A 13,154-nucleotide genomic window follows, 5' to 3' on the forward strand; every position below is an offset into this window, starting at 1 on the left:
GTCGAAATTCTAGTACTACGCAATGTTTGTTTTGATTCGCTATGAAAGTTTGACAGATAAAATGAGGGGTGATTGGTTTTTCCTATGTTTCGAGGGGTGAATCGATTAGCTTGGGACCGAAGATAGTACCAGAGCTGAGCCAAAAATTTGAGCACGTTATTTCGGGACCTTCTAGTCTTAGAGTTACCTCTATGGTTATAACATGTTATAGTGCTATCTTGATGGTGGTTTCTGTGTTGCAATTATTTGACAACCGTTATAACATGTTATAACTCTCCAGTCTGGACAGCGTTTAACGGATTAACTCTTGGATCCTCAGTACTTGTTTTAAAAATATAAAATTAAAAAACATTCATTGCTGTAAAACATATTTAGGATATACTTTTAAAAACTATCAATGTTACCCCGTTTTACGGTACCTATCTAAGCTTCTCCGTCTGCTCATTAGTATCATACATATGCTTCCTTGATAATTTAGCTGAGTAACTATTGAATGACAATCTAAATACTATTGACGTTAAACAAAATCCTTTTTAAATGGATTTGATAAGTTTAGACTGTATGCAATATCTGTTGTTCTCCGTTTTGTTCTCCACAAGGAACGAAAATCAATTATTTGATTCATGTGTTTCACTTATAAATTTTTGCCAAAACATCAGCCTTATACATTCCATAAGACAAACCACATAGGTCCTAAAATAATGCATTTCATTTGACACATGATCTTCATTAACTTTTGGCATGGCGTCTGCTTATTAGTTGACTTACACATTTTAAAAATAATCAGCAATAGAAATTTGCCAAAAGGTATAAGGAGATTTCTATCCGTGCATGGTTCTAACACTTCTTTTTTTTTCAAAAACATATTTTTGCATCTCAAAACATCGATGAACTTTCTGATGGGAATAAAGGCTCGATGAACATTTCAAATTGTCCTATCTGCTTTGATCAATTCTCTTCATCGACTTTCTCTTTTCATAACCACTGCTATGTAAACAGATTTTGCGCAAATTCTACCACATAGTTTGATAAAGGAAGTTCTTATCTAGCGTCCAAAACGTCAAATACAACAGGGAAAGGTTTTGCAGCTGAGTTATTGACGAAAGAGAAAGTCGATGAAGAGAATCGATCAATGCAGATAGGACCTTTTGAAATGTTTATCTAGAAGGGTTATTCGACACTCGCTACTATTGGCGTTGACGGCGACTCTGTAGCTCTTTATACCCCGTTCACATTACAGTGTATATCACGTGATATACGCTGTCTTGCTATGAGCACTCATACATCTAGTTTTCACTGGAAATCCTATGTATGAGTGCTCATTGCAAGACAGCCTATATTACGTGATATAGGCTGTAATGTGAACGGGGTATTACTCCTATGAGAAAATCCATAAGCAAACGTCAGACTGTGCGTGAAACATGGCGGACTTTGTACTATCCTTTCGCTCCACCGAAAATTCCCATAAGAAACTGTCTACATTTGCTGGAAGGGCAAATTTTTCGACAGTGCCGTCAACGCCAATTAATGAAATAATTAATTTGGGTTATTAGCGGATTGCTTGAATAAAACAACAAAAAAAGTTATCTTGGTACATGTTATACCTGTGATCTTGACATGACTAGGGGATGGGTACTTAAGGGGATTAGATTTTGGATAATTCTTTAGTAGGAATGACACTGATTAAGACTGCACATTGCAGGCAAAATACGTATCTGTTATCGATACCAAAATTAATTAAGTGGAATTAAATGGAATAATATTAAGTTGTTTGCCAAAAATGACACGCGGCCTTTGCTCTACACTGTACACAAACATCATCCTCTGATCGAATGAAACCTCAGACCATTCAAAACAAAAGACCGAAATCGCTTTTTCGAATGATAGCTGCAACCGGATGACGGTTGTTTTGAAATCAGATGATTTACCTCTCGAATACTGGATGAAACTTGTTATGAGAAGGATAGGGCCTTCAGTTGAAATGCGTAATGCTCTCTGCAGAATGACTGTCATACTAAATGGAAATGCATACCCTAATAAAAAATAACCATAAACGAACGATAACCCAAATCATTGAACTATTCCACAAATGGTTTGGATGATACCCAGAACACGTCGTTAAGCAAATTAACCATACAATTTTTATTAGGGTATGGTATTGGTTCAGCCCCATAACGCAAATCATTCAAAACGATGATGTAAACAATTCTATCGAACGTCATTTGCTGATCTGAGCTGACAAACGAGGTGGAAGCATATGCCTCGCTATCAGAGCTGTTACGAACAAAGGTAAAGGATGAAAACCAATGTTTGGCTAATTCGTGGTGGAGGAGGTTTTCTCCACCACGAAAATTTTTTGTATCCATGATGGAATGGCTTATTATGGCTATTCAGTATGGAATTGTACATAATCAAATTATAAATTTAATTAAAAGCACTTGCATGTCACACTATTCTTAAATGTTTGTCCTATGAGTGCCGTATGTTTTATAGCTAATTTTCAAACGAAAATCATCCTGTATTTGGATGACAGTCATATGGATGTTCATCATCTGACGACGAATTCAACCATAAGAAAATCATCCGAAATTCGAATGCATATTGTTAAAGGGCTCGAGCAATGCAATAATCATTCGATGTTTTGGTGCAGTGTCCATTTGTGGATCAAACAATCAATTAACTTAATTCGTCTTCTACCGCGACTGATGCGGTATTTGCGTAACAATTTTTAATTTAATCGCTACACTTTTGATTTTATGTATCAATATTGCAAATTCATCACTCAGTTTGCGGTAGAAAGCGAATCAAGTTAATAATTATTGAGTTTTTGATCGACAAATGGCAATAGGACCCATTCAAAAAGATCTCCAGAAAAAATAAGGAATGAAACCGATTCAACGAAAGTCGAAACGAGATCGCCCGTTATTCAATTTTGCACACCCCTGTTTCCTTCCTCGCATTTCCTGAATGTTCCGTGTCTCTCAGACAAATCAACAAAAATGTAACAGCAACAGTAGTTTGTTGTACAATCATAAATACAAGAAGGTTAGTCGTGAAATTAGTGGTTCAATAAATTCTATCTAAAGGAAAAAAATAAGTTTTTGCCTATTCCATCGGTTAGTACTCCTTCGCGTCGGAAACTAGAAATTTGATTTGAGAAAGATACATGCTGATACATCAAAGTACACAAAAAAAGTTGTTGAATATTTCATCCAAACTGCTGCAATCAGGTCAATCCATCGGTTGTGTAAAGAACGTTGTACGATGTACATCGATTTTAAGAACAAAATTACATCCATTGATGTAATATTGTATCTGCTTTTTGCTATTACATTATTATTAAATATCTATTAATGTAATTCAAGCTGATGTATGAAATTTTCATACATCAGCTTGAATTACATTAATAGATATTACATTTATTTTTGCTGTGTACCTACTGCTAAAGAAAACTTCCGGCAAAGTCGCAAACGTAAACAATGACCGATCATTAATAATAATAATAAATTATCGTTTAGTAGAATAATAATGGTATACCTTATTACATAGTTCTTCCTTTTAATTCTACTATTATATCATTCACTAGTCACTTTAACTACACGGTGAATGAGAACGACCCAAATTTAAGTTTAGTTAACTCATAAATCACAAAGTGCAGTGATGGATAAAATTTAATTTGCCTCATGTTTTCCTAGGTTTTCCAGGAAAAAAAATCCCGAATATGAGAAAAGTAAAGATTGCATTCACTCAGTCTATTGGTTCTACTCCTAGACAATAAAATATTCGTCACTTTCCTCATTTTCCGGCAGATTTATGAGGTTTTTACACAGGAAACCAAATTTACTCATCGCTGAGTTCCTGCACTTTTGGCAATTATGAGTGAACTACACTCAAATTTGGGTCGTTCTCATTCGCTGAATTTCTGCACTTTATGTGATTTAAGAGTTCAAAATTTGGGTCGTTCTCATTCGCCGTGTAGAAGTATTCTATCCCTAAAATAGGTAACTAATAGCGAATTCGTTTATTGGGTCTGCTTGTTTTCTGACAAACGTCAGTTTGCTCGTTTGTTTTTAAAACCTAGCGCAGCTTGAGGTTCGCACTGACAAAAAGTTCGGTTTCGCACTGGGTTGGAACTGGTTCCAACCCCGATAATAAACGAATTATTCGTAAGTCTTTCGTAGGTAGATTCCAATGCACGCAAAAATTACGGAATTAGTCATTGTTTTTGTTTGCTACTCAACTCGCCACGACCAACATTGACATCACATTGGGTCATGTGTGGATATTGAATTTAAATATTCCCTTTTATTTAGATCCGTACGATGGCAACACATCACACCGCCATCCCCATCAAGCCAGGGGAAATGGCCTCGAGCGACTTCTACCGGGATAAGTACGCACATTTTAGCATCCACGAAGAAACACTCAAGGATCAAGTACGAACGCTGGCCTACCGAAACGCTATATTGCAGAATATTCACCTTTTCAAGGGTAAAACCGTCCTGGATATCCGCTGCGGTATGGGCCTAATGTCGATGATGGCTGCTCGTGCCGGCGCAGCCCGAGTGATCGGTGTCGATTGCTCCAACGTGATCGATCACGCCCGTGAGATTGTAAAAGCGAACCGCCTTGGTCACGTGATCACACTGATTAAGGGAAAGATGGAGGCAATTGAGCTTCCTGGTTGTATTAAACAGGTGGACATAATCATTTCCGACTGGATGGGTCAGTGCTTGTTCAATGGAGCAATACTGAGCACGGTGATCTATGCGCGCAATAAGTGGCTTAAACCGAAGGTGGGAATCATGTTCCCGGATCGCTGCTCGCTGTTTGTGGCCGCCATCGAGGAACGTGAGCGAAAGGATGAAAAAATCAACTGGTGGGATGATGTGTACGGATTTGACATGAGTGCGATTCGCAAAGATGCCATCAACGAACCGCAGGTGAATGAGGTCGATCCCGGGCAAATCGTAACCAATTCCTACCTGATCAAGGAGATCAACATGTATACAGTGGTCTGGCAGGATTGCAACTTTGTGTCCCCTTTTCATCTGAAGGCAATGCGAAACGATTTTGTCCAGGCACTGGTGACCTATTTCAACGTGGAGTTCACCAAGTGTCAGGGACGGTTGGCCGTCAGCACCTCGCCCGATTCCCCCTTCACTCACTGGAAGCAGACTGTGTTCTTTCTGGACGAGTTTTTGACGGTCAAGAACGGAGAGGAGATCCATGGTACGTTTGCGATAAAACTGAATGGCCGGAAGCAAAACCGGGAGCTGGAGATCGACATAGATGTGCGCTTCGAAGGGGAGCTGTCGCAGGTGACCGAGAGTAATCACTACCGAATGCGGTCGTAGCAGGTATGTTCGAGAGGTGGATACATTCGGCATAATGTTAATGTTGCCTGATTATGAACTATACACTGAAGAAGTATGCATAGGTATCATTATCGAGAAGGTTTGTGGAACCTTACAAAACTTACTTTTTTATGTATCTTTTTCTCCGTAGGTATTCCACACTGGACACCAAACGTCGCAAAAAAGTATGTTCAGGTTTATTTTTGAACAATTGCGCCTATTTGCGGTTTACACAAATACCGTTTTTTTCTCGAAATTCTCATGATAGTTTTGAAAGATGATTACTGTTGCCCGTTCACCTCTTGACCTCCATTCACCGCTATTTTTTTTTTTCAAAATTTGTTGATAAATTTCACAAAATAAGTTTTCTACTTTTTTCCGACTAATTCTGATAATGATTTGTAACGTTATTGCGCTGATTATTGTCGTAAAAATTACTTTTGTTTACATCCATATGAGTGGTGATTGGAGACCCAGCCTCAATTGAGGGTTCCGTTTACAGCCCACTATACAAATAAACATAAAATAGTCATTGCCAGCAAAATTTCATAAGGAACGCGACAGTACAATCAACATATTAAACCTCGACAACTTTCAACCCATGCCTAGATAATCCCCCTTATTCTGCGAGTCACGTGACTCTCTGTCACCGGTAAGGTGACAATTGTCACCTCGTGTGAGGTGACTCTCCATGTAAATCAAATGGAGAGTCACCTCACACGGGGTGACTATTGTCACCTCACCGGTGAGAGAGAGTCACGTGACTCGCAGAATAGGGGGGAATGTTTAATGGTTTGAAAATGAAAAATAAAAAAGGATATATTTCCACAGTGGAATGAGCGGTGAATGGAATCCTTGTTTTCATTTACTAATGAGTCTCAAATTCATTATTGATAGCATTTTTTAAGTTCTATGATTTTACCTCATTCCTATAATAATGACCTTCAAGATAATGTAAACATTTTTTTTTTTATAAACCTATACAAATAATGTTACTACCGTTGTAAACATAATTTTGCTCTAAGTGAGCGGTGAACGAACACCACACGGTATAAACTTACGGGAAAAACTGAAATTAATTTCAGTACCAACTCGGTAACAGCCGCCTTTGGGTATGCAATCGCACTGCTGCTGATGAATGTTGATCCTCTATACTCTCGTGATGGATTAAGCCTAGAAGTATGCAACCTCGCTTTCGCTTTGCTCGCTATAAAACGACCACTTTATATCGTTTTGCGTTCTTCTGACTTGCTTCTTTTCGTATCACATACACTGCACGTAACGTGCTGTCTTCTTTTAACAACTTTGTCGTTAGTTTCTAATAAATGAAAAGTTAAAAGTATGAATAAGGTACGGGGAACGGAAAACGGGGATGAAAATCAATAGAAATCGACAAATACCAACGAAACCAAAGTATCGTTAATCGGGAATAAACGGTCAAAGAGGGTGGAAAAATATAGGGACAAACAAGTGACAACATAAGATAAACAACCGAAGACACTCAAAACTTTCAAATTAAATTATATGATTTTTATTTTCGTTTTTTCCTAGTTTATAAATTTTATATATAAAATTTGCAACATTTAAAGTATAATACACATAACAAATGATTTCTAGAATTGTGTTTCTCTGTTTTGCCTTTGCCTTTTTCTCTTCTTCTGTTCACTTATTCTGTTGGTATGTAAACTTTTTGTTTCCATCAACATGTTTAATTGTCTATTGTTTACTATTGTTATTTCCTTTTGTTTTAAAAGTATTAGAACTATTCCTTTTATCATTTTTTTTTTGTCATTTTCATCGGAACCTGTGTGTGTGTGTGATTTATCCGAGAAAATAATTATTTTCCGAGATTGTTTTACTTTGCTTTCTTGAAACCAATGAGCTCCCAGTAAATGGAGACTCCGTGGTCGATTCGATTGGACTTTATTTCTTACGATGGTTGCGATTTTCTAAAAATCTAGTACTGCTCCGGATTAGTTTTGAGTGGATTTTATAAGTTCAATGGTTCTATTCCTACAGTTTTCCATCTCCGTTTGTCTTTTGCGTCCTGAAATTGTTTGTTCAGAAACTTCACAACACGTGTGTTGTTGTAGGTATCGTTTGGTTCATTGCACATATGTTTTTGCTTTGTTTAGTGGTTGTCATATTTATAAACTAGTACTTTCACACTGAGAATGGAAAACCGATTTCAGTTGTTTTCCATTCATTCAAATCCAAAGAGGGAACAGGCAGTCGAGGGGGCGCGGGTGTTGTGGTGGTGTAATGTTGCTTCCGGAAAGCCTTAGCACGAGAAATGTACAGTTTGAAACGGAGAAATGGGTACAATCTGCGCAACGGCGGTGATGCAGTACTAGATTCGATGCGATTCGAACTCGTATACAATGAAATTTTGACTTTTTTTTCGCTAAGATGTTTGTTTTGTACTAGCACAATTGAGTAAATTTTTGCTAAACTATTTAATGCACCAATTTTTGCTGGATTCCTTTGCTCGCACTCTAACAATCAATTTTGTTTTTTTTTATTTAAATTTAAACATATAGATGGCAGTGTCGAATGGATTATTGGTAGCGGTAGGCATCATTGTTGATTATTGATGATTTTTTTCATTTACAAATCGATCGCTAGAATCTAGTACTTCATCACGGATGTTCGACCATCTGGAGAGGGGGCTCGAACGCAGCAATTTTACCCATTCCGGGATCACAATAGGTAACACGTAAACAATTTAAAAATTATATAAAAACTCAATTTCCAAGCATATTTACACTTATTGTGAGGAAACCAAAATAATTTTCAGATACAAAAAATATTTTTTGTTTGCATCGATAAACAATAAATTAATGAGATCAAGATTTTAAAGAAACTTCGTTTATTCTCTTTCAAAATTCTTGTCGATTTTGTGTTTGTATGTGTGTGTGTGTGAGAGTGTGTGGGTGTTTCGCTTTGTATGAGTGAGCGCGTGTGTGTATGTCTGAATATGCGTGTATGTATTTTGTATGAATCTGCTTCTTTCCTAGCTCTTTTTGATTTTCCGTTTTTCTTCATATCACTTTTGATTGGACAAACATTCCCTTAAGAACGAAGGCTTACGGTTAAAAAGTAAAAACACAAATCGTAAAGGTATAAAACAGCGCTTACGACACGGGAAGGGCAGTGAGTTGTTTTTTTAAAGTAGGTTTAAAAAGAAATAAAATAGCATTTACCGTAAAATAGAGAAATAGGGTAGTTTACGAAAGAAAGCGATTCTCTTAACACGAAATACTTTCACTTAAAACAAAAAAAAAAAGATAATTTTTACACTTGATTACACAGCTGATTGCATTTAGCAGATAAAAGTTGAACCTAAGCCTAAGCGCGCCCTAAAATACCTAACCTAATGTAGTACAAAAAATTTACATGGAAATTTACATTCTCAGTAGTAGTCGTAGTGGCCGTGTTTAACTAATTCAGGAAGTGAGTTCCGAAAGGGGGATTACTCTTAAATAAAAAAAAAAAAACTTCTAAAATTATCTCGCTTTAGCAATAATAGATTACACACAAAAACAATCACTCACTACTGAGGTACTAGATTCCTGCCTTCATCAGTATCATTCCGCTCCGTGGATCTCTAGCACTGCAGCGCGAGGTTGACGGTTGTTTGCAATAATAATTGTTGATTTGTTTGTATTTGATTTGTACTTCATTCTTGTTTTTCTTCTCTTTTATCCATTTCATTTTTGTCTGATTAGCTGCTTCCGTTTGGCGCGGGATTATACAAATCATTTTTTTTTTCTGTTACTCATAAAAATCAATAGTTAAAAATAAACAAAACATCAAAGCGGACAGTTGCGTAGCTATTTTTCTTTTTCTCTTATTGTCTTTTTTTCTTCCAATGTTTCCTCTTTCCGTGTCCATATATTCTAGTGATTCCATTTTCGACTTTTTCCTGTTTCTGTCTGTCAAAGAGGATTCGGGTTTTCTTTTGTTTTTGATCTATAACTTAAATAAATTATAATTTACAACGCGAAAATAATTTTATACAAACTATCATACACAGAATGCTTAAACTTAAATAAAGAAGATCCTTTTTAAAAATAAATATCATAATACAAAAACCGAAAAGTAAAAAAAAAAAATAAACGAAAGATCCTTAGCACGATTCTGTACAGAAAAAAAAAACATAAATGGTAGGAAGTAGTAGATTATCCATTTTTTTGCATTTATACAAAGTAGACCGCGATGGGGGGACCGTTGCCGGAGCAACGATCGGAAACCGGACTAGTGTGTGTCTGTTTGTTTTGCTTTGATTTGCTTTCATTTTGTCACCGATGCGGTTTATCTTGCTCAGAAGCGGCCGGAAGGGAGCGCCGGTGGAGGCACCTCCGATCGCTTCTCGTACCTGTTCTATGTTCCTGAACAATCAATTTCGATAATATCCTTCGGAACGTCGACAAACTGATAGACCAGCCGTTGGCCGTCGACCTTGGCCAGGATGCCCCGCTGGTAATAGTACCGCAGTGCCCGGCCCATCGTTTCGTAGTTCATGTCCGGTTTGTTCTTGTGCATTCCCCACAGTTTGGAGACGGCCTTCGAGTCGACCAGCTTGAACACGCCCTTATCCCGGTTGGTCCACTTGATGAACCGCGGGCAATATTCGCGATCCTGCAGCAGCTTGAGCAGGAACTCCCACAGATAGGTGGTGGAGCCTTCGCGGGACTTGCGCTTGACGCCCATCTCCAGCTTGGGTTTCTTGGGCTTTTTCAGCTTCCGAGGTGGGAATCCCAGTTCCAGCATGTAAGACAGATCGTCCGGACAGCTGGAGGAAACACTCTGCGCGTGGTGGTGCAGCCCGTTCACCAGACCGTTGGCCATCGGACCACCGGTTCCGTTCCCCACGTGCGCTCCCGGATGTTGACCGCCCAGATGGGGATGATGTGGATGGAGGTGATGTTGGCTCATGACGTTCAGCCCGTTGCCACCGGTGGGTTGAGCTCGCTGCGATGGAGACGCCGACGGGAAGTGCGACGTCGGATAACCGGCCGCCGCCGCCGCGTTCATCGAGTGCAGGTAGTGATAGTTGTCGGTAACTGGAAACAAGGAAAACAAGGGTTATTTTTACACTTCTCAAGTGGGTTGGGTTTGGAAAAATGCATAATCACAATCAGAGCATCTGCGCGGGGAAAAATCCTTGACGGTGACATTGAACTTGCTGACGTTGTTTATGTCATGCCGCCGCCCCCCCCCCTTATTCCCCATTCCTGGTTCTATTATTACTTTTCTAACGCTATATAGGTAGATAGTACGCGATTTGGTTTCTGTTATCGCAGTGCACCCTTCTTACATTACGGACGGGGGTATTGTGTAATTTAAGCGCTTGCCACCCTCACACTGGTTGTGTTGATAACGGGAAATCGCGCCGTCGTCGTCGTTATCAAACCAAAGTGAGTGAGGGGGGGGGGGGGGGCTTATCTTGCACTCTACGAATAGTATAACATCGACAAACATCATACGTGTGGAAAGTGGGAGTGCATCCGAATGCACAGGGGCTCAGCGTTTATTGACACCACCCGAACCCCTCATTTGTGTATGCTTACAGTACCGGACATAAGTATGTAGAATTGCGATTTTTCCACTGCAAAGCAGTTTAAAACTTGGTTGCTGGTTGATCAACTTAACTCCAATAGCGAATGTGTGAAACCGAACTTTTTGTCAGTGCGAACCTGATGAACCTCAAAAAAAAAATCAGGTTCGAACCTAGTCGTTTTTCAGGTTGCTTGGTTGGTGGTGAACCTAGGTTGGTAACTGGCGTTCAAACTATCAGTTTGACAGCTCTTAGGTTACAACCCGGGTGAGGGTTCCCTTCAAACTAAAACGGCATTAGAAAACAAGCAGAGCCGATCTTGATACCCGATCCAGGTTGGAACTGAATAATAAACAAATTCGCTATCAATAAAAGTAGGGACGTCTGTCAAAAGTAGTTCCAACCTAGGGGCAAGACAGCTGTGCTCAGAGTTAATTTATTTGCGGCGAGTAAATTTGAGCTACTCACATTTACTCAAAAATAATCAAAGTAGTCTCGATTTTCTGATCAAAGAAAATATCGTCTGACAGCATATTAGGTTTTCAATATAAACACAGTTTTCAAGCATTAAAAGATTCAAGGCAGACCAGGGATCGATTGGTTAAAGTGTTGTCGTTGAAGATTTCTGATGATGTGGTGGTGTTATTTCAGGACTACATGTTGGTAGTCGACCAGTTATTTGAGAATTTTCTGCTCTGTGAACATAAATAGCTTGCACAGTCTGTAAAAGATCCCTCTTATCTTGTTGAACTAATTTCAGACATGAAAAGTACAACTAGGTTCTAAAGTTATAACGTTTAACTATTCGTTCGTACTGGCAAGTGTAGTAGCAAGAAACTCCTCGAGCTGGGTCTCAGGGTTTCCTTATTACTTGGGAGTCCAAGGGACTTCGTGAACAAGATGTGCAGTGTACGGTCACCTGACTAGAAATCATTGCGGAGTATGAACTGAAAGATAAGATATGGATTGGCGGGGAAACTACTGTTTTTTTTTTGGGTTTTCTTCGGCACGTACCACTGCTACCTTGCTGCTGATGCCGACGAACTGCAATTACTCGCTGCTACTGCTGTCGACGAACGGTGACTGGTGTTTTCCGAACCTAAAGGGTTATACGGTCAAAATTTGGTCAATATCAACTTGACGTATTTCTTTCAATTTTGCATTTAAAAAACCTGAACACCCCTCATTTTGAAGGTGTGTGTGTGTAGAATGTTGCTCCTATTTTGATTTTGGAATTCACTCTTCAGTTGTCAAAATGCCGTCCAAGCAAGAAGAGCAGCGTATCAAAATTTTGCTCGCGCATCGCGAAAATCCGAGCTACTCGCACGCAAAGTTGGCAAAATCGCTAAAAGTTGCCAAATCACCGTTACAAATGTAATTAAAGTGTTTGGGGAACGTTTGTCGACAGCCAGGAAGTCTGGATCGGGGGGAAATCGAAAACCGGAAGCCGCTGAGACGACAAAGAGAGTTGCCGGTAGTTTCAAGCGAAACCCTAACCTCTCTCTCCGAGATGCCGCAAATAAGCTGGGTGTATCGTCTACAACCGTGCATCGAGCCAAAAAACGAGCCGGACTATCGACTTACAAGAAGGTAGTGACTCCAAATCGCGATGATAAACAAAATACGACGGCCAAAGCGCGATCCCGGAGGCTGTACACGACGATGCTGACGAAGTTTGACTGCGTGGTAATGGACGACGAAACCTACGTCAAAGCCGACTACAAGCAGCTTCCGGGACAGGAGTTTTATACGGCAAAAGGAAGGGGAAAGGTAGCAGATGTTTTCAAGCACATGAAACTGTCAAAGTTCGCAAAGAAATATCTGGTTTGGCAAGCCATCTGTACCTGTGGCTTGAAAAGCAGCATTTTCATAGCTTCCGGGACTGTCAACCAAGAAATTTACGTGAAAGAGTGTTTGAATAAACGTCTGCTGCCTTTCCTGAAGAAACACGGTTGTTCCGTACTGTTTTGGCCGGATTTGGCATCTTGCCATTACGGTAAAAAGGCCATGGAGTGGTACGCCGCCAACAACGTGCAGGTGGTTCCCAAGGACAAGAACCCTCCCAACACGCCAGAGCTCCGCCCAATTGAGAAATACTGGGCTATTGTCAAGCGGAACCTAAAGAAGACCAAAAAAACTGCTAAGGGCGAGCAGCAGTTCAAGGCAAACTGGCTTTCTGCGGCGAAGAAGGTGGACAAGGTGGCTGTACAAAATCTGATGGCAGGGGTCAAGCGTAA

At 39.6% G+C, this 13,154-nt stretch overlaps 2 protein-coding genes across 6 annotated transcripts in view; one reads left to right on the forward strand and one right to left on the reverse strand.

Annotated features, from left to right (window-relative positions):
* Positions 1 to 2,947: 2,947 nt before the first annotated feature.
* Positions 2,948 to 5,965, forward strand: LOC135702660 (protein arginine N-methyltransferase 1-like). 4 transcript variants are annotated; one of them, XR_010517712.1, is made up of 3 exons: positions 2,948 to 3,045; positions 4,314 to 5,440; positions 5,509 to 5,965. XR_010517712.1 is itself a non-coding variant. In XM_065223693.1 (3 exons), the coding sequence occupies exons 1-2, from the start codon at positions 2,968 to 2,970 to the stop codon at positions 5,355 to 5,357; spliced, it is 1,122 nt and encodes a 373-aa protein (XP_065079765.1). In that variant the 5' UTR covers positions 2,948 to 2,967; the 3' UTR covers positions 5,358 to 5,360; positions 5,509 to 5,965. The 4 variants fall into 4 exon arrangements, 2 of the variants coding, with proteins under 2 accessions (XP_065079765.1, XP_065079764.1); XM_065223693.1 differs by having other exon boundaries at positions 4,314 to 5,360; XR_010517713.1 differs by having other exon boundaries at positions 3,045 to 3,116.
* Positions 5,966 to 6,865: 900 nt separating this feature from the next.
* Positions 6,866 to 13,154, reverse strand: part of Eip74EF (Ecdysone-induced protein E74) — a 76,129-nt gene continuing 69,840 nt past the window's right edge. For both annotated transcript variants that reach the window (XM_065223752.1, XM_065223751.1), the window contains one exon: positions 6,866 to 10,423. In XM_065223752.1, coding sequence (XP_065079824.1) covers positions 9,741 to 10,423 — 683 coding nt within the window. In that variant the 3' untranslated portion in view covers positions 6,866 to 9,740. The remainder of the gene's footprint in view (positions 10,424 to 13,154) is intronic.

Source organism: Ochlerotatus camptorhynchus, unplaced genomic scaffold (genome assembly GCF_037179485.1).
Source record: "Ochlerotatus camptorhynchus isolate MF236.1 unplaced genomic scaffold, CSIRO-AGI_Acam_v1.1 ptg000196l, whole genome shotgun sequence".
NCBI classification, from domain to species: Eukaryota; Metazoa; Arthropoda; class Insecta; order Diptera; family Culicidae; genus Ochlerotatus; species Ochlerotatus camptorhynchus.

Bases quoted from the DNA above. Each gene is read 5' to 3' on its own strand.
- LOC135702660 (XM_065223693.1), top strand. From the start codon at position 2,968: ATGTTCCGTGTCTCTCAGACAAATCAACAAAAATGTAACAGCAACAGT. The intron at 3,046-4,313 runs GTTAGTCGTGAA...CCTTTTATTTAG, and splicing joins ACAATCATAAATACAAGAAG to ATCCGTACGATGGCAACACA.